A 24201-nucleotide genomic window follows, 5' to 3' on the forward strand; every position below is an offset into this window, starting at 1 on the left:
TCTATCCTCAGTTTAGATGAGTACAGGACCAGAAATTCTGTCACGATGAGGTATTAAGCAGCAGAACATTTCTTTAGTCCTTTTGTCACATCCCACCACTGCATACACAATCACATTTCAAAAGGTGTTTCCTTTACATACCATCTGTTTGCAGCAGCCTCGCATGCTGCTTCCCCTCTTCATTGATGTTTTTGTTTCATAAACACTCCACCCACACCAGCGCTCTCCTTCTCACATTGTATTTAAGGGTGTTAAGCTGCTGTGCACAGCCGAACCGGCTCACAGCACTATATGTGATCAAATCGATACCTATTTCTCTCTCGCACACTTTTCTATTCTTTCCCCTCGTTTCTGTCGGCGGTCAGCCATGATAGGAAGATTGGAAGGCGATAAATCCAGCTGGTCCGTCTTGTCCTTCTGAGATAGACAGATCAGGGAAGGGGGGTCAGATCGGTGAGGGAGCTTTGCCGTGCCGCACCGCAATAAGGTGTTAGAGGATCCATCAGTGTAGCACGCTTGGTGGAAGCCAACCCCGAGCTTACTGGAGTCGCTCGTGATGTCACTCCTCCATCTCGCCTTCCCTTCACGTCCCCTATTAACACCTCATGAGGCCAATAAGGGAACAGATTGAGATGTCTTGTAACACCCACAAACTATCAACAACATGTCAGCCATTTTCCAATTTTTCCTCCACCAGTTCGGCCCGTCAGATGCCCACATTTCTCCAAAGTGTCTATTCTCACTTCTGTTCTTTGCGATCTGTGTTGTCTCTTCGGTGTCTCCTCTTTCCTCTGTCACACTTGGAGCTGCAGTGTGCAAAATGTATTTGCATCTAATCTCTTTTGTTCTGTTCATTGAGCCTTTCCTCTCTCCCCAGATGATTATATCTTCCTGTCTCGGTGCGGAGGAAGGTTTATTATTATCTGGGTGAAGATACAGGATGATTCTGTTAGTTTTTTCGGTGAACAATGGGGGTCAGTCTGCTGCATCTCTGCTCAGGTTTCTTTGTTTTCCCCCTCCTTTTCTTTTCTCCGTCTCGCTCTGCTTTCTTCGGATGTGTTTTGATGTTTTGTGCTGGCTCAGGTCCTGTTAGTTTAGGGAAAATGTGAGGATCCACAGTGTTTCATTAGTACCATGGTACCTATCACAGTAGCCGGAACACAAGCGCGCGCACACACACACACACACACACACACACACACACACACACACACACACACACACACACAACTCAGCCGTTTATCCATGACTCAGCCAGCAGGCCAACATGATGTGAGCGTATATGGGGATGTTTGCTGCCTTTGTTTTGGCTCTTTTATCAACATCTAAAGACTCCGTCTTCACACACACGCACACACACACCTCTGTGTACAGCTGTCCATTCCTATCACTCTTACCACTGTCAGTCCCCTGGATCTCATCCTACGCTGTGCACTCACTTAAAAGCTCTGTTTCCTTTCTGAAGCTTGCCGGTATTAGAGGTTTGTTTTTCCCTGTTTTTTGTCTTTGTCTAACTTGGCATATCTTTTTCTTTCTTTCTTTCTTTTTCATCTTTCATATTTTTTCCTTTGCAAATCCGCTGCTATGGTTACGAGCAGCATGTTTTTTTGTGAAACTCTCTTGTGAGCGTGCAAAACACACACACCTTTTTTCTTGCTCTGTCCTCAAGCGTCTTTGAACCGCTTCTCCCCGTGAAAGCTGTGAAAACAAATTTCCGATCGGAGAAAAATAAGGTGTCTTGATTTTTAGACACACACATTGTTAACAGCCTCCTTAGGCATACACATCCAGTGATGAGATAAGTGTTACCTGGCCAGGAACCTTGTTCCTCAGGGGGAGGGCGACCTCTGCAGTAAGTAGGTACTGTATGTAGAAAGACCAACTAATTAACTTGGTTGTTGCAATCAACAGTGTGCAAACTAGCCGACTTAGCAAGCAAGAAGACAAGATCAAATACTTAGCTAAATATGTTGGTTAAACATTTCTAAAAGCTAAAATTAATCAGGATTTGGCCAATTTAACTAGCTAGAGCTAAGAAAGTAACAGTTTAAATAGATACAAAGTAGTAAAAGAAAAGTATTAAATAGTTAGCTAAAGAAAGCAACGCGCAGTTTAAATCATTAACTAGCTAAACAGCTGTTGGACTAGCCGTTGAAACAGTTACTGGATATCTGGAATTGTTAGCCAATGGTAACAGTGACCAATTGAATTATACTTAGTTAGCTCATTAATAGTGCTGGATTTACAATTGAAGTAGTTTGCTGTAGTTAAAATATGGGTAATAACAGCTTAAATAACAATAAGGATAACAATAAACAGTTGGAATTGGCTGTTAACTAGCTTACGAGTAGTTGAACTAACAGTTGAAATAGTTGACTATGATTAAGATAAATTAATGAATATCTTAAATCTTTAGCAGGTGAAATTGGCTATTAACTAACTACAAGTATTGGACTAAAGCAGTTTGCTAGGCCTATAGTTAAAATAATGGATGAACAATTTAAATAGTTAGATAAAGGTTGTAAAAGGCAGTTGGAACTGTTAACTAACTAAACATAGGCTTGTTGGACTAAACGATGAAATAGTTTGCCAAGTATAAGACATATAGTTAAATGTGTGGACCAGTTAGAGGTTAAAAGTATGCTAAGTAGTTTTAATAGGCAAATAACTAGCTATAAGTAAGCCTATTGGATTCAAACTTGAAATAGTTTGCTAGCCTTACAGTATGGACAGATAACTTAAATATTTAGCTAGCGGTAGGCTAACAATGCGCAGTAATTGGGATAACAGAAGAAACAGTTAGTATAAGCAGTTGAAAATGTGAACTAGCTAAATGTAACAAACACCAGCATTAGTAAGCTCAAACTAAAGGATGTAGAATCAAATAGTTTGCTAGATGTAAATGATTAATGATTTTTTTTTTTTTTTTTTTTTTTACATAATATTAGCCTAAATAACATCCAGTTGGTGACTTACTGTGAAGAATATATTTGGAACATGGCAGGTGGGGTCGATAAAGGGGTGCTTGAGCTCTGCTGATTGTGCTGTTGGGTTCATCAAACAGAGAAGTCTAAATTAGAATCATTCAGCTGACAACAGCTATTGTCCAGATAAATGTACTAATGCCTGTCACTTGTTCTCCCCCTGTCCTCCTCCAGCTCTGTCACGAAGCTTCTCCCTCCTCCCTCCTCCCTCCTTCCTCCCCCTCCTCCGTTCCCTAACTTTACATTTTTTATTTTGCCTGGTGACTCAGTGGTGGCTTTGTGGATTCAATCATCACATATTTATGAGGAGCCCTCAAATGCACTTCAATTCTGGAGGCGTGGTGGTGAAAGAGATTATTTTTTTTCTATCCCACTCATCCTTTCTACGGTTTTTATCTTTGTTGGCACTCATCTTCCCCGGCTCATTTCCCTCCGACTTATATTCCTCTAAGGGAACTAATGACACGACTGAAGCATGAACCCAATCAAGGCTATGATAGGCTGACAAATGCATCCCGTTTGCTTGATCAGAGGAGTGATTGGCACCCTTGCGTGAGTTTAAAACGGGGCCCAAATTAGAAGGATTTGTAGCCCTCGTTTGCAGGAACAGATTGTAGCTCTCTTTCACTACGTAATGACTCATAAATGTCAGTTATGGTTATGATCAAAATTGTTGTGATGGCTCCTTTTTGTCTGTTGTCAGTAAATGACATCCTTTTTTGGTTCCCCTTGGCACGCTTGGGTGATGGAGATCCAATTCATCAGGGTAATGGGCCCTCTGAAAGCAGAAAATGTCAATTTAATGAGACACATAGCCTATATACATATGGCCACTAACTCTTAAAGATCCGTGTCTGTCAAAAAGCATATAGTAATAACACTTTGGCTGTAAAAGACAATCATGTGTGAACAATGTATAATTTGCAGCTGCTGGCGTGCACACGGCGTCTGTGAGCCCTGCTTACAAGTAAATGGGGTATGGATTAGAGTTAGGCGAATGTGCTTTTCGCATTAGTAGCTGTTATCCTGAGACTGTGAGTAGGAATAAGCTCCAACATCAGAATCATTAAAAACAAAACTGTAAACCGTTTGACTCGAACTGTGTTCAATGAGAGAATAAATGAGAATAATCCTTTTTATTGAAGGTTAAAGTGTGAAAAAAAAGAAGAAAAAAAAAAGCAGTTAACAATCCTAACTAATTTGCTTTCCGAGCACCCAAGAACAGAAATGTTTCTGAATATATTTTTTCCTTTTCTGTAGTTGGGTATGTGCGTGTGCTCGTCGGTCATGCAGTGGGAGCCTCTCCACTGTTTGCTGTTGGCTAGATTCATCCGCTTACTGAGAAAAAAAAAACAACAAGTCTTAAAATCTCTTCCTGAGCTCATTTAAAAAGAACTTTCCCAGCACTCGCCCTGAAAACAGAGGATACACGTGGTGTGGGGGGCAAAGAAAAATGAGAAAGATTTTGAAGATGTTTTTTGGCAAATTATGTTTTGTTTTGTTTTTTTTTCTACAACTATAAGTCTCAGTTTTCTCTTTTTATTCTCTTCATGAAGCTACATCTCTTTTATTCTCGAGTGTTCTCCTACTGAGTCTTTGGTTTGCGTGTTTGTTTCCATCATCTTGTGTTTCAGTTTCCAATCAGTTTCTCATGACTTCTGTTTACTTTTACCAATACATTTCCACCGTCTTTTTACTATAGTCCCTTTTCCATTTGAAAGTCACAATCTATTTTTTTTGCAATTTTTACTATTCAGTCCTGCCAGTAAAATCTGGGATCAGTCCAGGCCAGCGAGTGATGAATTATGGCTTTAATATCTTCCTCTGGCTGACTGCCAAATCTCATCTCCCTACGTTTTTTAAAGGTGTGTGTGTGTGTGTTTATCTGTGTGCTTGTCGCTGTCGGGATGACTGTGTGTTTATGTGTGCGTGTGCATTAGCTGTTTAAGTGGAATGATCTGTCATCCCCCCCGTCTCCTTCCCGGCACGATGGTCCATCATACACATGCACATTTCTATAGAAAATGCACCGTCGTGTTCCTGTCATTTGCACAGCCATGATTATGACCCTTCCCAAACTGTGATCTCATCCATCGCAGAGGGCAAAGAAGGGAATATCTTTAAGCCGCCCCGATGTTTGAGTTAAAGTGACAGATGACACTGTGCTACTGTAAGTTTGGTTCTCGCACCTGACTAGGTTCATCTTGTAATCACCGGGAATAGAATCGGCTCAGATTGGAATCTAGGACCACATTTATACTCGTCAGAGTGTCTCAGCCAATCTAAGGGTCCACTTTGTGACGAGGCCCTGACTCTTTTAGCTGGCTTTAATTCTTTATAACCATCATAAACCCAGACACTCCGCAAGCAAATCATCTTGCAACCAGGCAGGCTCTTATACAGTGTGAAATATGTGCTGGTCTGCTGCTCTTTTTGGCAGATGTCTAAAAAAACTAAGCCTAATTGGAGGGAAAAGGCCAATCCCACAGTGGGTACTTAAGTTATTCAGCTCTAGACCTGAAGACATGCAGAGCGTTTTGGCCAGAGAGCGGCTATAATGCGCCCTGCTTTCATCTGTCACACTCGCATCGTCTCATGTGCCCCCTCCAACAGGAGGTGTGAGATGCGGTGTGCATTTATGCATGTTTTCATGTGGGAAAGCTCGCATGAACGCGTGCATATGAGCATGTGTGCGCATGTGTTTGTGTAGGAAACTCAACCAACTGGATCTGACTCATGTGAGCTAATGGGGGTACAAGACAGATTCATTATAATGCAGGGTTTTAAACATGAATAAACACTGACGACAGTGTCATTTATCCTGTCAGTTATCTGCTAGACGCACGTCTCCACTGGGTCACTGATCGTCTTTCATGTGCACATACAACATACAGGCACAGTCCACAGGGTTTTGTTCCTGTAATTAGTGTTCTGTTAAGTGAAAATTATACCTTTCACTTTGTCACCGTATGATTTTCAATGTCCAGCCGTGCCATTATTCTTATCCCTTTGCATGTGGTTTGGTTGTGCATCTACAGGCGTGTTGCTGCTCAACAATTAAAGGCACATTTTTTTTCTCCACGCTGACATTCTGGCAATATAACCAAGGGCATGTGCCGCAGTCATTGTACTGCAACAATGATAAGGAGAAGCAGAGTGTGGGAAGAACACAGCGTCTGCTGTGGCTGTAGTGCTGCCTTCCGTCTGATCTTCAGCTAAAAAGGCCCTAACTCCTACAACAGGCTTATAACCCCTCGCTAATCCCCCCTTCTGACTCATTTCACTGCAGTTTGAAGCTCTCTCTTTAAATCTCTTGTTCGCATCCTGCCGTGCACTTGCACACACACACACACACACACACACACACACACACACACATATGCCACAGTCTCTGAATAACAAAACCCTTCAGTTGAAATGGAAATGTCTCGCTGGACCGGTAAATTGCACTGTGAGAAATATCTTTAGCCAAATGCTCGCACACAGGCACAAGCAGAGACACGAGTAGACACAGCAAATCCATTTTGTGATTTGGTGTTTAATTATAAGTGCGTGGGTGCCAGCCACCCGTGACCTCCATTACTGATAGGTTTTTTTTTTGTTTTCTTTCAGCTTTTGTTAACTGTTTTCTTGTTTCTTGGCATAATACTCTTGATGAGGAGAGGAAGAAGGACAGCCTCGACGGATATCCACAAAGGGCGCACACACACACACACACACACACACACACACACACACACACACACACACACACACACACACACACACACACACACACACACACACACGCACACACACACACAGACAGATAGTCCTTCACGCATGTGTCTGTTCCTTGTCTTGTTATCCTATTCAGTCTAAAATTAACATTTATTTTTTGAGAACAGTGAGTTTTATGACTGAGAAGCTGTCAAGGGTTTTGAGGGGACAGAAAGTAACCCCCTCCCCTCGACAGCGGGCCTTTGTGTCATTATTAAAGATTAATGTTTTCACAAGCACCGGAGGAATTAGCATTAGTGACGGTTTTAGTGTCAAACGCTTGTTTCAGAGCTGTCACTCGTGCCCGCCTCTCTAAAATGAGACGACTTAATATCATGGCACTAATAATACTACCTCATCACAGTGCCAAAATAGCAGATCACAGTCATGGGTTGAGTGGAAGGGGGGTTGAAATGTGGGGGGGAAAGAAGGCACGATTTTGTCATGCTGCACTCTGGCGGTATTCATAGGAGGCTAAAGCTACTTCTATTTATGTCTGGTTCATATTTGATTAGCACAGTTGTCCCTTGATTACCGTGCTGGCCTGAATATAAATGGATCCCCCTCTGGTCACGCCTGTTTTGGGATGATGATCAGAAACATCAGTGGCCAGCAAGATGATTCAGCTCTTTGTTGAATTTGACAGCAGACGTTTCAGCAGGGCTTTTATTTTAAAGAAGACACATTAAACTCTGTTGCCTTCATCCTTTCCTTCACTGTATTATATATGTTCTCGTGCTTGTAAAGTGTCTTGAAAGTCAGAAAGATTAAAGTCTGCACTATCAGAAGGTCCAGTCTCTAAATCTATGAATGCTGCTCCTGAAACACCTCGACATCACTGGACGTCACCATATAAAACATGTGCATCATTCGTGCCTGGCAGCTAGTTTGGCACGTAAGAATTAATGTAGCACAGCTGCTCTGTTGCTGTTAGTGGTGCTGGCTCAGGCATGTGAGAGCTGACCAATCAGGGCAGACCTTGCATTTGGTGGGGGGGGCTCAAAGAGAGACAGCAGCCAAAACACAGTCATTTAGACAGATGAGGTATACAGTGCTGCAGTAATGGACAGCATGAAAAAACTGATGTATGTAAACATATTATAGCAGTGACCCAAAATAAAAACTATGCACCTGAAAAAGAGTGTAATATGTCTCCTTTAAATAAGTAGCTCTCAATAGCTCTTCAGGGTATGCATCAGTCTGTAAGAGGTCTCTGCACTGAATATAATGCAGAACATTTGTCTACAGTTACACATGGAAACTCTGCAGCACCTCCCACTGATATATCGTCCTGCCTTCAGAGCTGCGCTGAAGACTCGCTCTCCATCTTCATTGCCCTGTGGAATTGCATTGACCAGCCACATGCGAATGAGACGAGAAAATGGTTATGGAGAGATGGATATTTACCATGCAGAACATATCACCATCTCCTCATTCAGATCCATTAGGCTTCGTACTCAAACAATATTTCAGCCCCTCTTTAAGGCCAGACTATCAGGGGATTTTTTTTTTTTTTTTTTTTTGTGATCCAATTACCTTTGTTCATCAGACAGGAGTTGAATGTCAGCGATTCTCACTGCAATTCTTATGTGCTCAGCCTCGTGACACGCATGCATGAACCCAGATACTAGTATACAGTCTCCTGTGCTGCGTGTAGAATGAGTGTGTAAGAGCTCACTGATGAGGGCTGGCTTATCACCAGGATGTATGGACCATTTAGGGCCCCCATTACATCGATGAATCCACTGGAGATTCAATGAGCAAAGCAGCCATTGTAATCTTTGGACTGCACTGCCGTGTTTGAGAAAGTCTGTTTTTTTTTTGTTTTTTTTAATGATGGCTCATTGTCAGGGTGTTAAACCTGCATTAATGAGTATCTTTGATCAAACTGAGTCAAAAGGCTCGGGGTAATGGGGAAGGGGTGACTTGTAGAGCCTACAGCAAATCACAGTATTAGCAGTAGCAGAGTATTAATATCCAGCTCTGCAGCTCTGCACATCTTTTCAGCCTTTTTTCGCTTACTCCAGCAGTTTTTAGCAAAAAAAAAAAAAAAAAAAAAAAAAAGCTCTGATAGGCCAGCGCTGCCCAACAAGTACTACATGACAGACGAAGTCAGTGACTAGCTAGTGAACACAGATGAGTGTTCAGCAAGTTAAAGATGCAGATATTTTAGATGGTTGAGAGGAAATTGGAGCAAAAAGGACATTAAATATTCAGAGGCCAACAAAAAAATTACCTCATGCTAAAGAGGCCGTCTTTTCCAAAAATGAATTAGAGAGAACCCATCACATCATTTATTCAAGTGTGATGCCAAGAATTGGGTTGTTTGCACCCATACATATGAACTCTTATGCCATATCCACTGCCCGCCACTCAGATCTTAACACACCTTGAAAGTAACAACAGCAACATCAGAATGCTGTTTGAAGAAGAAGCAGATTGGAAAGCCTAAAAAAACAAATAACATGCCAAATTTGCATGAATTCAACTTTAACTGTGTGCAATGTTAATCTGCCATTTCTGCATCAGCATTTCAGTAACTACTCTGTGTTGGCTGATAGATGCATTCAACAGGTAAATCTTGGTCAGTTCTCGTGAACTACCAGTTGAAGGAAGAAAATTCTCCTTGCCAAGTAACCCAAATTTGCTCTGGAGTACTTAAAAGAGCGCTGTGTGTGTGTGTGTGTGTGTGTGTGTGTGTGTGTGTTAGGGCTTTTTGCTGTTGGAAGAATATTTAGTAGAGTGCAAACAATGATTTATTTCCTGATTCAGGACAAGACACTCTTCTCAACAAACACAGTTCCGCCTCAAATTGTTCTCTCAAGACTCCACTGGGGTACGTTCCATCTAATTTCCGCTCCTGTTTATTGCTAATTGTGAACAAATGAATTGTTCTCGTTTAGTCTTTAAACATACATAACTAATGTACAGTAAGGCAGATCCTGCTTAGCAAGGGAAAGCCATTACACACACAGCAGAGAATTGAAATGAGCGTTGAGCTGCGGAGGCTTTCTGCAATATATTATGTCCCCATCCTTTGTATCACATTTGAACCTCTGTGTTTGCTTTCTGTCAACACCCATGTGTTAAAGGTTTACAGTGGGTTTGCAGAGAAAATGCTCTGTGCAAAATACTGTGCAGTTTGAGCGCACAGTACACAGATTAATGCGCTCACAGATAAGCAGATTCCTATAGTTAATGGCATTAAAATGCTTTGCTCTATTAATCCAGTGTCCTTGCTTGCACCACCCATGTCTGTGTATCTTTAATGCTGGGACATGATGCCAGTGAGAAACTTGGTGGCAGCAAACTGGTTAGTATGCAAGTGGACATAAACCAATGAGGCGCTCTCGACCAGCGTCAGTCGATGCCAGTTATCGGCTTGTCCTGATTGAATAAACAAAGTAAGAGAGAGGATGGAGGGATGAGAGAGATGAGAGGGTACATGTTTGATTAGCCTCTGAAGTGAGGGATGTGCCTTTAATCCCCCCTCTAACTAATCCCCTCTCCTCTTGGAGGGTCCTCACTGCCTGGGGGCAAAAGTGTTGTAAGTCCTGTGTGTGGAGCCAGCGGTCATAGTGTAGGGCGTTTGTATATCCGTCTGTTCCTCACAGTCAGAACACTGACACTGACTCTTCTTCTTCCAGAATGTTTCATATTGAGCACGAAGTGGACATGGTTACCGATCATGTTGCATTAGAATGAACCAAAAGAAGATTTCCCATGACCACAGCTCTGTTATCATGGCCAGTTACTGAGTCCTATGATGGTGGCATGGCTCTAATGATGGCGACATGTCTTAGTCAGCTCATTATTTTGGTTCAGACTGAAGCAATTTAAAGTCTTCTGACTTGACTAACCTCTCCTTGAGCACCATTATGAGATGCATTTGTTATTAAGTGACATATCTTGACAGCCACTGAGGGAACTGCCATGAACGATAGCACGGATATTTAATGAATCCTAATAAGTCTACCTGCGTGGCTGAGAGCAAATCAAAGTTCAAGGCTGCACCATCCTTACTCTGAACTGTCCGTTTGTCCAAACTAGCTTTGAATAAATTACACTGGACTCACAGGCTGCTAACACGGGCAGAGGCATCAAACTCATGTAGACTTCCCACTAATGAAGAAAAATCAAAGACTAGCTAGTTTGCATTTCCTGAGCATTAAACAAGAGATGATACAAACATCTGTCAGTATATGTGTTAAAAACATAAATGTACGCATTTTTCACTGAAGGCAAAGCTCAGCTTCCATAATCCCCTGTTCAGTCAGATGGCTAAGAATACAACCAAGCCTACATCTGCAGCTATACTAGCTGAACAATAGCAACAGCACTCAGGGTCAGGGACATATAAAGGCTTTCTACGGGTATCCCAAGCATTGGCCATTACCTCCTGAGATACAGCATAATTCATTACGACCAATAACTACTTGAGGTGCCCTTACTGAAACTGAAAGTAGTGCACTGTACAGTCATTCATTGCACATTTTATTACATTCCACTTTGTACACAATAGGCAAACATGCAGGAGAAGAAGATGATGTCCACAGTTGTAGCTGTTGGCTGCTGTAACGCATTCATTCAAAAAGTTTTGTTTTCACCTGTGTCCATTCGTTGGTTGGTTTGTCAGAAGGACTGCACAAAAATCTATTGAACGGATTTCCACGAAACTTGGACGGTGGCTGGGTCTCAAACTAGACCCTTATTAACCAGTGGGTTGGATCTGGATAAAGGGGCAATTCAGGAAATGTTGCCTGAATTTCTTAACAGAGCAAGATTGGATGAAGATGTTTTTCAACATGTTTGCCAGTTTGTCAGTTTGTCAAGGATTATGCATGGATTTTGATGTAAAAACAAAACAAAACAAAAAAAAAATCAGGTGTATGAAATGGACTGTATCAATGATATATAATCAGACAAAGGAAGACTTGCTGGCTGTGATGTTGGTACACACTTTCATGAATTTCATCCAGGCTAGAAACGGAAATCAGCCTGCGTGACCCAGATGGACTACAATAAAATTGCCTCATTCCGCCTGATTTGTGTGTATGTAGTATTTAAACACATGACAATAGTGGCTTATGATAAACAGTTCTCTGCTCTCATGGTGCTGAAATATGCACCAAAATAGATCTGATGAAGCCAAACATTAGGCTGTGTGAATGTCAGAGAGAGAGCTGTCTGTTGAAACAGATTTCAGTGGCATACAGTAGTCGTGATGATGTCGTGTCACATCGCTACCTCTTGATCTTGTTTAGGGTATTTTTGATGGCACCTAAAAAAAGGCACAATATTTTGCACGATGAATGTTTCCACCAATAGATTGTCATTTTAGGTCACTTCAGCAATTTGCTCTCCAGCACGTGTCTCATTCTCACACTAGGATTATTCATTTTTTTCCTATCAAAAGCTTTTCAAGCAGCAATTACAGAACAAGGTCAAAACAGTATTGGACGATTAACTCCCACTTGAGCCTATACTGTGAAGCAAATGGAAAGAAAAAAGAATAAACTGGCAGCTAATTGTAATTCCCCAAGCGCCAGTGGAACTTGAAACCTCAGCTTGTAGCTTTATCCCGAATACAGCGGTTCAGCTGCCTGTACCCATTATACGCTAACATGCCAGAGCCTATCTTGTGCTGTGCAATTCAATTTAGCCAAATGAATATCCGGGCTCCAGATTGCATGCTCTAGTAGCTATAGCAAACCTCCACGCAGACAGCAGCTGTCATGAAGGACCAGTCGCTGCATAATGTATCCCAAACATTTTGCCGGTGGTATCAATGTGTGATCAATATGCAATAAAAGCTCATTAAAGCATTCTATGTTCTGTCATGGAAATTAATTCCGGAAGACAAATCTGCGATGTGTCACCCTGGATATGATTTCAGTCCATCCATGCAGAAACAAGTTATTTAAAGCCAGAAATTGGATATGGAGGGGAGGGAGGAGAAGGGAGAGCGAGGAGAGAAAGATACAGACGCAGAGATGGAAAGAGAAAAGGGGAGGATGAAACCAACCCATCTGGAAGAGATGAGACAGAAAGAGTCTATGACAGCCCGGCATAATGAGATTTGGTAGTCTGCGTGGCTTTCTATTCACCTGAAAGGGAATTAACATAAAAAAAAAATAGAATAAAAAAAACACACACACACTGTTCTCCATTCTGCTCACATCTTTTCCAACCATCATTGCTCCAAATCCATCGCTCCCTCTCTCAGTGATTCCAGCATCTGGTGGATCAATCATCTGACTGTTTATTTCAGATGGAGTCTTTATTTACCTGGTTTGAAGGCACTGAGACAAAGACGTGACTGGGACGTGTAATCTAACCATATGTTCCACAGCAAATGTGCGAGCTACATAGCCCAGCGGGATGTCATTGGATGTTTTATTTATTTATTTTTTTCTTTACAGTTTTTTTTTTTTTTTTTTTTTTTTTTGCCACAGATGCTAGAGCCATTTAATCTTGCGGGAGGACACAAAATGTGGAGTGAGTTTCAGCGTGGGGTAATCTGTGTCTGCATTCCCCTTTGCTGGTAAAGGACACAAACACACGGATGGTAGAGCAACAGCTCGATCTATATGATGAGATGTAACCGCTTGGAAAGTTTCCTCACACTCTGCAAATTTTTGACATGTACTTTCTCATTTCAAAGGGGCACTGTGTAGTTTTGGAGAAGAAAATCAGATTAAGAATTGTGATATGTGCTACATTAATCAGGTAATAATACAAACACAGTGATATTTGTGTTATATATATATATATATATATATATATATATATATATATATATATATATATATATATATATATATATATATATATATATATATATATATATATATGGGGTCAGCCAGAAACCAACTTCAGTAAAAGGTTGCTTTGTTTATTCAGTCATTAAAACGAAAAGACTTAGTTTAGTTTGGCATTAAAACTTTTGTCAACAAAGGGAAGTGCTGAGGAGAATAACCCTGATAGCCTTGGTATCTCTCTGCACATTGGCCTGTATGACCACAGGTTACACTGAGCTGTAAGAGATACTGACGGGATAAAAGTATTGATCCGGCCCGGCTCTGACTTTTATCTGAACACAGCCTAATTCCTCTACAGGACTCCTGGACTTTGAAGATGAGGCACGAGGCAGACCCGTGCTAACTTGCTGAAGTTTCATGGAAACACAGCTGATTGATTAGTAGCTGGAGACGTGCCGGAGGTCTCACACGTTCATGGGGGTACATGCACTTTTCTTTCATGTTCACCTTTCATTATCTGCTGTGCTGAAATTGTATATTGATTCATATTTCATTATCCCAGTCATTTTATTAAGCTGCTCTTTAGATCAATGGCTCACGCTGGCTGCATTGACTCATGATCAATGATGTGGATTGCTCACAGGAATAATTGACTTAAAATCAATGTAATTGACTTGTTATCATTATTGTAGACTGGTAAAGGTTGCCTATTAGAGAATGAACCTGATGGTGTTGCATTTCAGCCTTTTGTTAGTGCTGCCAATGAGCTAACTAATGATGTTCTCCAGTCTCCGGTCCAGTTAATTATTTAAGTGGTTGTTTTTTCTCAATAAAATGCTTTTATTTTTTTGTTGCTGTAACACCAGGCAATATGAGAAAACAGATGTGTTTCTGAGCATTACAGCATGTAAACCTATTCTAGTAGTATTCTAAAATAAAATAATGAACTTTAAAGTCAACATAATCTGTCTCCTTAAAAGTATGAAGGCTATGTGTGTGTGTATACACACTTTGGTACGCATGCTATGACTGCATTATTTTGTTCTGAGTCAGATCCTGTGAATAGCTCGGCTAATTTTTCCCATTTATCCCTGACTCTGCGTTTACAAATCGGCCCTGTCACATCCTATTCATCAGTTCCCGGCCTTTCATTTATTCAACATCCCCTCTTTTCCTTTATCACATTCTCTCAGGTTTTCATATCCTCCTAGAAAGCATTTGGGCCATTTGCAGCCAGACCCACAGCACGGAGCCAGAAAGAAGCTCGGTCCAAGCATGTTGAGGGGGATCGTGCAAAACTTGTGTCTTCTTTTTTCCTCATGTAACCTTTCCCTCCTTCTCCTTTATTTTTAAAAATCAGGTCATTAATTTTACTATTTGCATAACACTTTAGAATATTTAGTCTCTATTTGCTTACATTAGCGAGTCCACAGGAATTACAAGCCTTGTAGTTCAGAAATGCGTGACAACACACACCGGGTCCTCGCTATGTAAAATCACAGATGAATATTTATAATTCCCCCCATCTGTTCAATGAATAATCATCAGCGGCATATTGTGCTCTGACGGTGGACTTAGCAGAGCAGCCAGTCGCAGCCCACTTTGACTTGAAGGCCTTGAGTCAAATAACATCTTTAAAAAAGATGCATAGACCTCAGCTCCTCATTATGCTGTGCTACTTCTCCATACCTTCCCTCCTAAGGTCGAATATTCTTACCACTTGCTGTCGCTGTGGCTGCGCATCCCTGATCTGCAATATCATTCACTATAGAGAGCTCTGGGAATTCATTGAAGCTGTATGAATCACAGCATGTCTGTCTTTCCTGTCCCATCCGTCCTCCATTAGTCTGGGCTGGGACAGGGCTCAGTGGATTGATGGATGGTGGAAGTGGTTGGCAGGGCATTTCCTTTACTACTCTTTTCAGCTATAGTATAGAAGCCTTGCCAAAGTGCCTTTCAACCGCTTCAATGGTTTATTGCGGCTTAACACGGGACGTGTGCGTCTGCGTCTATATGTGTTCATTTGAGGACACACACACATGCATGCTGAAGGACATAATAAATCTGCTGTGGTGTTTTGAATGCATTTTTCTAGTGTGTAGGCTCATTGCCTCTGTGTGCTGGAAGACTGTTGCTGTCTGAGTAGAAAGGCGGCTGTCTGCCATAGAAAACCATGCCACAGTGCAATGTATATGGCTCAGCTCTCAGTGCCCCGGGCTCCAATTGAATTGACTCATATGCGGTTTGTTTACCCACATTTGACTGCAGCAGACAGCAAAAGCAGGCTGGTCTGTTTGGTATATCGGTTTTTCATGACACAGCTTCTATTCAGGAATGAATACGGTTCATGATATTTCATCTGTGAAACTGATATATATGAACATCATTTCTGTATTTCTGTCTTTGAAGACCTTACATGTAACATTTGACTGTTTACTGCGCTCCTTGAAAAAATCCATAATGAAGTTTATCAAAACATTATTTTGGGCCAATGCGGCAGCTTCACAGTGTAAAGGGAATTGGTTTTCTTGTCTGTTTTCAAGAAAAAAAAAAAAGTGATGTTGCTGTAAAGTTTGCTGACCACCAGCCAATGCTGCCTCTACACTGTCATAATTAACAACATTGTGTTAAATGCTAAACAGAGTTCAAAAGTTCCTGGTTTCAATTTCTGACCTCCAACCTCCAAGCATTCCAGGTGCATGACGCCAAAACTTAACAAATAACTTGTCTGACTGTGCAAAATGATGTCTCGTAGGGAAGTGTACACACAACAGAACCCTCACTGTGGCCAACTTGAATATATGAATGAATTGAAGGAAGTGCAACAACACATTGGGTAACAGTTGCCATTATACATTTTATTTTACAACACTTTAATACTCAGAAATGCGTCTAAATATTTCTATCACAAGCCTTATTCATCTTATCCCCTCCTAACGGGTGCTGCCACTGTTGCGTGACATTAGACAACTGCTCCCTCATGAAGGGAGAGTGGATTTGCCGAATTCCGACTTTCTACTGGCGTTCCATTGCACTTTGTCTGAGTTGTCTGGAACACAGCGTTAGTTTCTGAGTAGCATATTTGTCTTGGTCCCTGGCAACCCAGTGCAGCGCCAAAAGTGGAACAGAACTAAATAAAAGTTACATTCATAGCCTGGTATTTATTCTATTAATCCATGGTGCAGGATTATTGAGGGGTTGGGTGTGCTGAGGGAAGGCCATTTCCAGATAGCTCGATCTGACACAACCAAATTTTGGCAGGTATGCATTCCGCTAGATGTAAATGCTCATGCTGAAGACTCCTGCATCTCTGCTGTAACAGGGAGACTTTTAGTTCTTCTTTCAAAAGTTACACACTGTCACTTTAAAAATGAATGCAATCCGAACAAAATGGAAGAAAGTACACTGAACATGTCCTCTAGGTAAAAATGGCTCCTCTTGCTTGAGATCATTAACTGTCTCAATAGCACCTGATAGCTTATCTGATGACTGAGTGAAGTGACGAGTCATACTGAGTTTCAATTCTTACAGGGGTAACTACACCAATTTTACACGAGGAAGAATTGAGCTGCTTTGTTTTTAAACAGTTCCTGAGTCTGACAGCGTTGCTGGACTGCTTTTCACCTGGTGTGACATTACCCACAATGCAACTTATGCACTTGGTTGCATTGCTGGGAGGAATTTATCTTTGTTTCCATGCAGCCACAAGAGACTTAATAATACTTTTTTTTTTTTTCACATAAGAGGTAGAATTCCCTAAGATCTGTAAGCACAGGTGGAGTTACCCTTAAATGAAAGTACAGCAAAGAGGTGCAGTTCCACAGATTCAGTTCACATTTGTCGTGACTGCCTCTTGCTTCCAGAGATTCTAACTTGGCAGGGAGGCAGGTTACCCACAATCTGTCCAGTAGAGCGTCCGTGACTGTGACTCACTGTGACCTTTTAAGAACTCAGAACCCCGAGTCAGTGCGAAGCTCAATGAAGCAACTGCAAAAATGTGACAAATAAAGTTTTCCACTTTGCGACGCTTAGTGGGACTAACCCCCAAGAATCAGCAACAGTCAATCTGATAACCAGTGCGATTTCTTTTTTTTTTTTTTTTTTTTTCCCCCATCACCAGCAGCGTGCCTGCCACCGCTGAATTACATAGGGTTTGTTGTGCTTGTGTATGTGTGGGTATTACAGTGTGTCCATGTTTCAACTAATCCTGGGGGTAGACCACAGCTGTGAGAGATTTTAATTGACTTCAGGGGGGCATGGAGGTTGGATTAGTATATGTGTATGTTTGTGTGTATGCACATGCAAGGGTGTGTATGCGTGCATGCGTGCATGCGAACAGGCGCATTAATGGGGCGTTAACATAGCTATTAATGTCACAGCTGGGGGGAAGCATCAGCGTGGTAAATGGAATTTGTACACTTTTACGTGCATGTATGCATTTGCATCGTGTGTGTGTGTCTCTGTGTGTGTGTTTGTGTGTGTAGGTATGAGTCGGTGCGATGTGAAATGTCACACCTCATGGGATGCAGGAGGTTTTGATGTGGCACGTGCACCCTTTTCCATTTTAAGCCCACAAATATCTCCTGGGAATCCAATCAGCTCTGAGTGGGTGGCGCATGGAAGTGAAGGCTGATGGGAAATATGGCTGGAAGGAGCTTGTCTTCTCCAACAGAGGACATCGAGGTCCTATGCTTGTCCACCCTACAACAGGTACTTGAAATATCTGATAAAGATAGCAGGATCTAAACCACAGCTTCTATCTCGTGATAGATAACAACACGATTGTGATGATAGGCTCAGTTTACAAGGCAACAAGTCAGAGGAAAATGCACAATAAATAGAAAATAGGTCAGTCAGACTGTGAAGGAAACAGTGATAAGAGAGATTGCCCACAGACAGGCGAGCTAACATGTTCACACATAAACACACAGCCCAGCTGTTGTGTTTCCTCAGCAGACGTCTTCTCCTCTGCCTCTCATCTGACCGGAAATAACAACTAATGTGTCTTCTCTTTAATCTGGTCATTCATTGGTGTGTGCTGTGAGCCTGTGCGTTCATTTGTTCTTCAGCTTGAAGCTCAGCCAGACGTCTGTGGCCGCCAGATATTACAGTTCATCTCAAGTTCAAGACAGTTTAAGATTTATGAGAGCCTGGTGTCACTGAAGGATGAGGGTGATAAAATGCTAAAATGTTGCTGTGCTGGGTCTATCTCTGAGTATAATCGGACCCGTCAGGTGTTGTTTTGAAGCCAAAGTGTCTCAACCAATCAATATTGTACATGTTACATTATTTGACACAATAGGGCTAAACAGGAGCTTACTTCACCCTGCCTACATGGTCTGTCATGCTCAATCCATAGACATTATTTCATATGTTAAGAATGTGAATTTTAACAAAGTGACAAAACAGCGTTGCAGCATTCTCCTAAACAACTTTTTAAAAAACAGAAAAAAGGAAAATAAAATGGCTCCATATAGCTCATCCAGTGTAGTCCAAGATCCAAAAAGACGTTAGCCGCTAAGCAAAAAACATGCATGCACCTCATCTGAAGCTCTATTGAGCCATCTATATATTTTTTTTGTCAGTTTTTGTTTTTATTTATTTACATTGGAACAACATATTAACCTAACAAAACGTTACTTCAAGGTTTTAGAGATGCAACACTGCATCATTTTGAGTCATCTTTTAAACCATTTTCTAACATTTCACATTTCACAGTGTTAGTTAAAGCCCTATTAAGTTTGGCATTGATCCGCTGATTCAGGTCACTACAGCAGATCTGTTTGCATCAATAACTCAGGTCATAGTGACATTAACAGCTCCACGTTTCTGTCTTCTGAGAAAAAAAAACATCTTGTGTATCCACTATGTAGCTGAGAGACAGAATCCAGGAGCTGGCTGCATAAAGCTGACCACACTGGCTGAAACACAGATAAAAAACACACAAATATATTTCACCTGCAGACTTTAATGTATTTTCCTGAATAACGCAAACTGCTGCTGTTTACAGTTGCTTGTTACTTGCACTGCGATGGCTGGAGAAACTTAACATAAAACCTAGCCCCACAAACATGCAGCTCTATAAGTGAGAAAAATATATGTTTTGGGTTATTTGTGTGAATCTGCTTTTGGCCAACCCACTAAATTGGCAAAGCTGACTTGGAACAACATAAAAGCTTGCTTGAAGTGAGGAGCATTAGACCAAATTACGCTGGCAGAGGCCTTCTCCCAGTGGCCAGTCAGGCGACCGCTCTGCTTATTAAAAGCTGTGCCGACATGAAGGTGAAGTACAGAAACCTTCTGCTGCCTCTCAGAGGTGATCCTAGCACGGGGAAAGACTCCGAGCGAGAGAGAAGAAGAAGAGAGGCGAGGGGAGAGTGGACCTGACAGTTGGCGTTCAGAGAGCATTTTCTGCTGACAGGTCCCACCTAGCCCGGGTCAAAGGCAGGGACTGGGATGAAACAGAGGAGAGGAAAAAGACTGGATATCGGGGATTGGAAAGCAATGACTAAAACGGTGAAAGAGGACATAAAAGCTGTGGCGAGAGGCTGCGGGCTCCACCTTTATCTCTCATTGTGAAATCAAGTCTGCATTTTACTTAAGAACCAGCACAAAAAAAAAAAAAAAAACTGGTACAAACTGAAATAATAATAACTCTGCTTGATCTTATCACTCTAAGCTGTTGGGTTTTTCATTATGTACCGACTGATATCACGCATCCCTGTCACAATGTATTTTCTATTTGGTGGTGCTGGTGGTGGTGGAGGGAGGGGGTGGGGGTTGCTGCAGCACTGAAGTGTAATCCTCTCTTACAATAATACTTTTATTCAATCCACAGCCAGTGGATCAGCTGACATTTTTGCTCTTACAAGCTTCTTATTTTGTCTCTTTCTCCTTCCTGGGATATCTTCATCTTTCACATACTTCCTTTTTGTTTGACTTTTACTGGTTATCTCACCTGTTGCGCTGTGAAATCTTATATAAGTGACACAGAGTGAGTCCCAGGGAAGGGAGCAGAAGAGATGGATGGATAGGGCCTTCTCGGGTCTTTTCTCGTGAGGGAGGGAAGAGAAGGACATTAAAGGGGTCGGAGGAGGCCTTATCAGCATTCACTCATATACTACAGCGGATGAAATTACCCTTCTCTGTCTCGCTATGTCTGCGGTCACTGCTATCAGCCCGGGCTGGGGATTTGCAGTGGTCATAAATCTGTGTGTGTGTGTGTGTGTGTGTGTGTGTGTGTGTGTGTGTGTGTGTGTGTGTGAGACATGTGAAAGCGCGGGTGTGCAGGCGCAGGTGGATGTTTGTGTTTAGATGCCCTGTTGTTAAGATGAAAGGACTTTGTGGACGGAATAAAAATCTGCGGAAATGAATCCGCGGCGTGAGGAATGAGCTCTCATAAATCATGTGTGTGCGTGTGTGTGTGAGAGGTTTTTGTGTATGTGTCTGTGTGTGAGACTGAGACAGTTTAAACCAAAGCCAGACCTGAAAAGCTCCTCTCTCCACAGCTCAGTAATATTAAAGAACATTAGTATCATTAGGTGAAAGAATTGGTACAGACAGTTCCAGTGCAGTACATGAAAGCTTCCTCTTTGACAGGCTGATGTTGCTCAAGGATGAAACTCCCCTCTTGTCAATTTCTTACACATTTAAAAAGAAAACACATGTAATATGATGGTAAAAGACCTTAAAGCAAGATTTTCTATTATATATATATATATAGTCCACTGTTGGCGTGTGTGTGTGCGTGTGTGTCCGACAGCTACAACCGAAGCCAGGCCTCAGAAGCTTCTCACTAATAGTAAAACAACATTAGTGACAATTATGTGTGGGTGCCTTCGCTCTTGTTGTATCTTTTTTTGCCAGAGCGTTTCTGCACGTGTGTGTGTGTGTGTCTGTGTGTGTGCGCGCTCTCTCATTTGCGGATTAGCCCGCGCTGAGACTCTAGTTAAAAGAGCCCTCCGGTTGATGAATTCTCTTTAGTGAAAAAGCTGATTTAATTGGGTTGCTCCCCAATCCTTTCACCGATAAGGACGCCTTGATAACAGATTATTCCCCTCTTTTCTCGTTGCTTCATCTTCGCACATCTCGTGCGTGGTATTTCGTTCTATACCTGCCACATCTCTTAATTTCTTTTTTTTTTCTTTTATTTCCCTCACTGTTCCCCACCTTCACCTTTTACCCTCTTCTCTGTGTATACAGTGCATTCTGTCTTTCTCTCTCTCCAGCTCTCCTCTCCCTGCCCCTCTAATTTATTTCCTCTGTGTGCTGTGTGTGAAATGCTAAATTAGAAGTCGGGTAAAAAAAGAGAGAGAAAAAAAAAGGCCCTCGGAGCAAGAGACATCAATAGCTTCCTTTTAATTCTGAGAACTCCCTCACTCCCCCCTTCCTCTTTTCTCTCTCTCTATCTCTTTCTCTCTCTCTATCCACCCCACCACCACCCCATCCCCCTTTCCTCTCTTGCTCTCCTCTCTTCCCCTACTAATAAAGCCAAATTGGCATGAAAACTAGTGACCTCTCCCCTCGCCTTCTCTCTTTTCTCTGCTTAAAGAACCATGTCGGGGGGAGGAAGCGACAGTGACAAAACAGGGCTGATGTCACTTTCCATGCAAAAATATATCTGTGCCACAACAGGCCCCCTTTCATTTTTACCTTTTTCTTTAACTCCCTTTTATGCAGCCGTACGTCTAATCTGTTTGCTTCGGGTGCCACTCTTGCGTGCCTGCCCTCTCTCACAAAGGACCTTGTGTTTTCTTTCTTCCTTTTATTCTGTTTCTTTTTTTTCCATCCCTGAGGGGAAAGTGGGTTTGAACATTCTTTTTTTTTTTTCTTTTTTAAATGTCTTACTCTCTTGCTGTATTTAATAAGTCTGCCTTTAAGCCATACCTGCCTGCCTCTGCGACTGTCCCATTTTTAAAGGAGTTGGTGCACGGCGACCCGGAGGTTGGAAAGAATCTGGCAGAGTTTAGATTTAACAATCGCGCTCCTTCTCTCATCTCTTCCTCTTCCTTGACCTTGAGGGGCACTTTCCCTCCCTTTTCTTTTGTTATTTTGACTCCCTGTCGCTTCTCCTCGCTTTGTGAAAAGAAACTTCTTCAGTCCCCAAACTTGCAGGGGGGCTGTTTATGAATCCCCAAAGGGCAGGTGAGAGTTGAGCGCACCCGTCATTCGCTTGTCCTCTCTTTTCACAACTTTGGCTATGAATTATAAATACAGCGTTTCACTCTTTTTATCCTTCCCTGGGCATGGAGGGAGTTATATGCATAGGTACACACACACACACACACACACACATGCAGGCTCTGGATCCCTTTTGGGTTATTCATATAGTGTACATAGCAGCACTTGATCCACAGCTTATTTGCATTTTCCTTTGTTCTCTCCTCCTCTGTTTCCCTCCTATAGTCCTCTCTCTTGTCAGGCTCTTGCTGTTTTCGCCTTTTTCTTTGGCATCACACCAACAGTGACACAGGCGAAAACTTTTGGACTTGCTGCACCAACTCTTTTATAAAATATATATGATCTGCTGTTACCGGCACTGTTTTTCCTTTTTTTTTTTCATTTTGCCCTGGGTAAATCATCCAGAAAGTGCCGTGATCTCCAGCTCTGTTGTTTACATGTGTGTGTGTTTGCATTCAGCCTCAGAGTCTATGTGAGTGTGTCCTGTCCCTCTGGGAGTATTTACACATTAACTTTGAGCCTGTGATTGTTTTGACTTGGTAGCTGCGTTGTACTCAGAAGAGCCGAGGCACTAATATAATTGGCAATTAAATTAAGGAAGCAAGCTTTCCACACACCCCCCGGTGAGTTTGCACAGTGTCTCCCGAAGTGCTCAACACACACGCACTCGATACTCCGACGAACAGGCTCCCCGAAGTAATAAGGTTTCCAAAATTGTTATAAGATAAGCTGAATGTGGAATGAGCAGATTTTTCTCTGTCACGGTCAGGCCTTTACTGCAGGAAGCACATTTTTCATAATCAACACTTGATCAAGAGCCAAAGCTTATTTTTCCCGGTGATTGAAAGCGATGTGTTAAAGTCTTTTGATGGCTCGATGGTTTAAAAAACATCCCACTCAGTTCATTGTGTGCCGTAGATTTGAGGAAATGCATAAAGAATTGCTGCTGTAATAATTCCAGTGACGGCCGAAGCACAGAGACACAATGTTCCTCGAACATTATCTATAAATACACCGCTATAAGTCATAGTTCAGCATTGAAAATCATGGTACTGCCAGCAAAATGTGCTTAAAGCATCAAAAGTGCTTGTTGCACAAGAAAATGGCCCATTTGTGTGATATGATATTATCTATGACATTATTAGATTGTTAATAAGTAGCATTTTACTGTTGAGCTGGAGATAGTTTTAAAGGGACAATTCACCTAAAAATCCAAAATTCTGAGTTACAGAGATATTGGCAGTTGAGATGTCCACCTTGTTGAAGTGAACTGTCCCTTTAAGGGAGACCTGTTGTGCTGTTTCATTGTTTCTTTCCTTCAGTGTTTTATCTGGGTTCTTCTTTATGTAGGGTCTTTAAAGTTAAAAAGCCCAAAGTCAGCACCGACGGAATCTCCTCTCTCCTACAGAAAACACTCCTCCTGACGTGCAGGTGAAGCGAACTACAAGTTAAAAACACAACACAGGCAACCAGAGACTCAGTGAGTGGTGCTGGCTCAGGCGTGTGTGAGCTGACCA

At 41.9% G+C, this 24201-nt stretch overlaps 1 protein-coding gene and 1 long non-coding RNA gene across 4 annotated transcripts in view; one reads left to right on the top strand and one right to left on the bottom strand.

Moving 5' to 3' along the window:
* adgrb2 (adhesion G protein-coupled receptor B2) overlaps positions 1-24201 on the top strand; it is a 216505-nt gene that overhangs the window by 17485 nt on the left and 174819 nt on the right. The window contains exon 1 of one of the 3 annotated variants that reach the window (XM_037091259.1): positions 13940-13984. The exons of the other annotated variants lie outside the window; for them this stretch is intronic. Within the exon in view, the coding sequence (XP_036947154.1) occupies positions 13979-13984 (6 nt within the window). The 5' untranslated portion in view covers positions 13940-13978. Of the gene's footprint in view, positions 1-13939; positions 13985-24201 lie in introns of those variants that run through there. 3 annotated transcript variants of the gene reach the window in all.
* On the bottom strand, positions 722-3115 carry LOC119016428. Its single transcript, XR_005074149.1, has 4 exons — positions 2977-3115; positions 1810-1863; positions 1646-1698; positions 722-1086 (listed from the first exon to the last, which is right to left on the bottom strand). It is a non-coding gene; the product is annotated as an uncharacterized LOC119016428 (long non-coding RNA).

Source organism: Acanthopagrus latus, chromosome 3, assembly GCF_904848185.1.
Source record: "Acanthopagrus latus isolate v.2019 chromosome 3, fAcaLat1.1, whole genome shotgun sequence".
Classification (NCBI taxonomy): Eukaryota; Metazoa; Chordata; class Actinopteri; order Spariformes; family Sparidae; genus Acanthopagrus; species Acanthopagrus latus.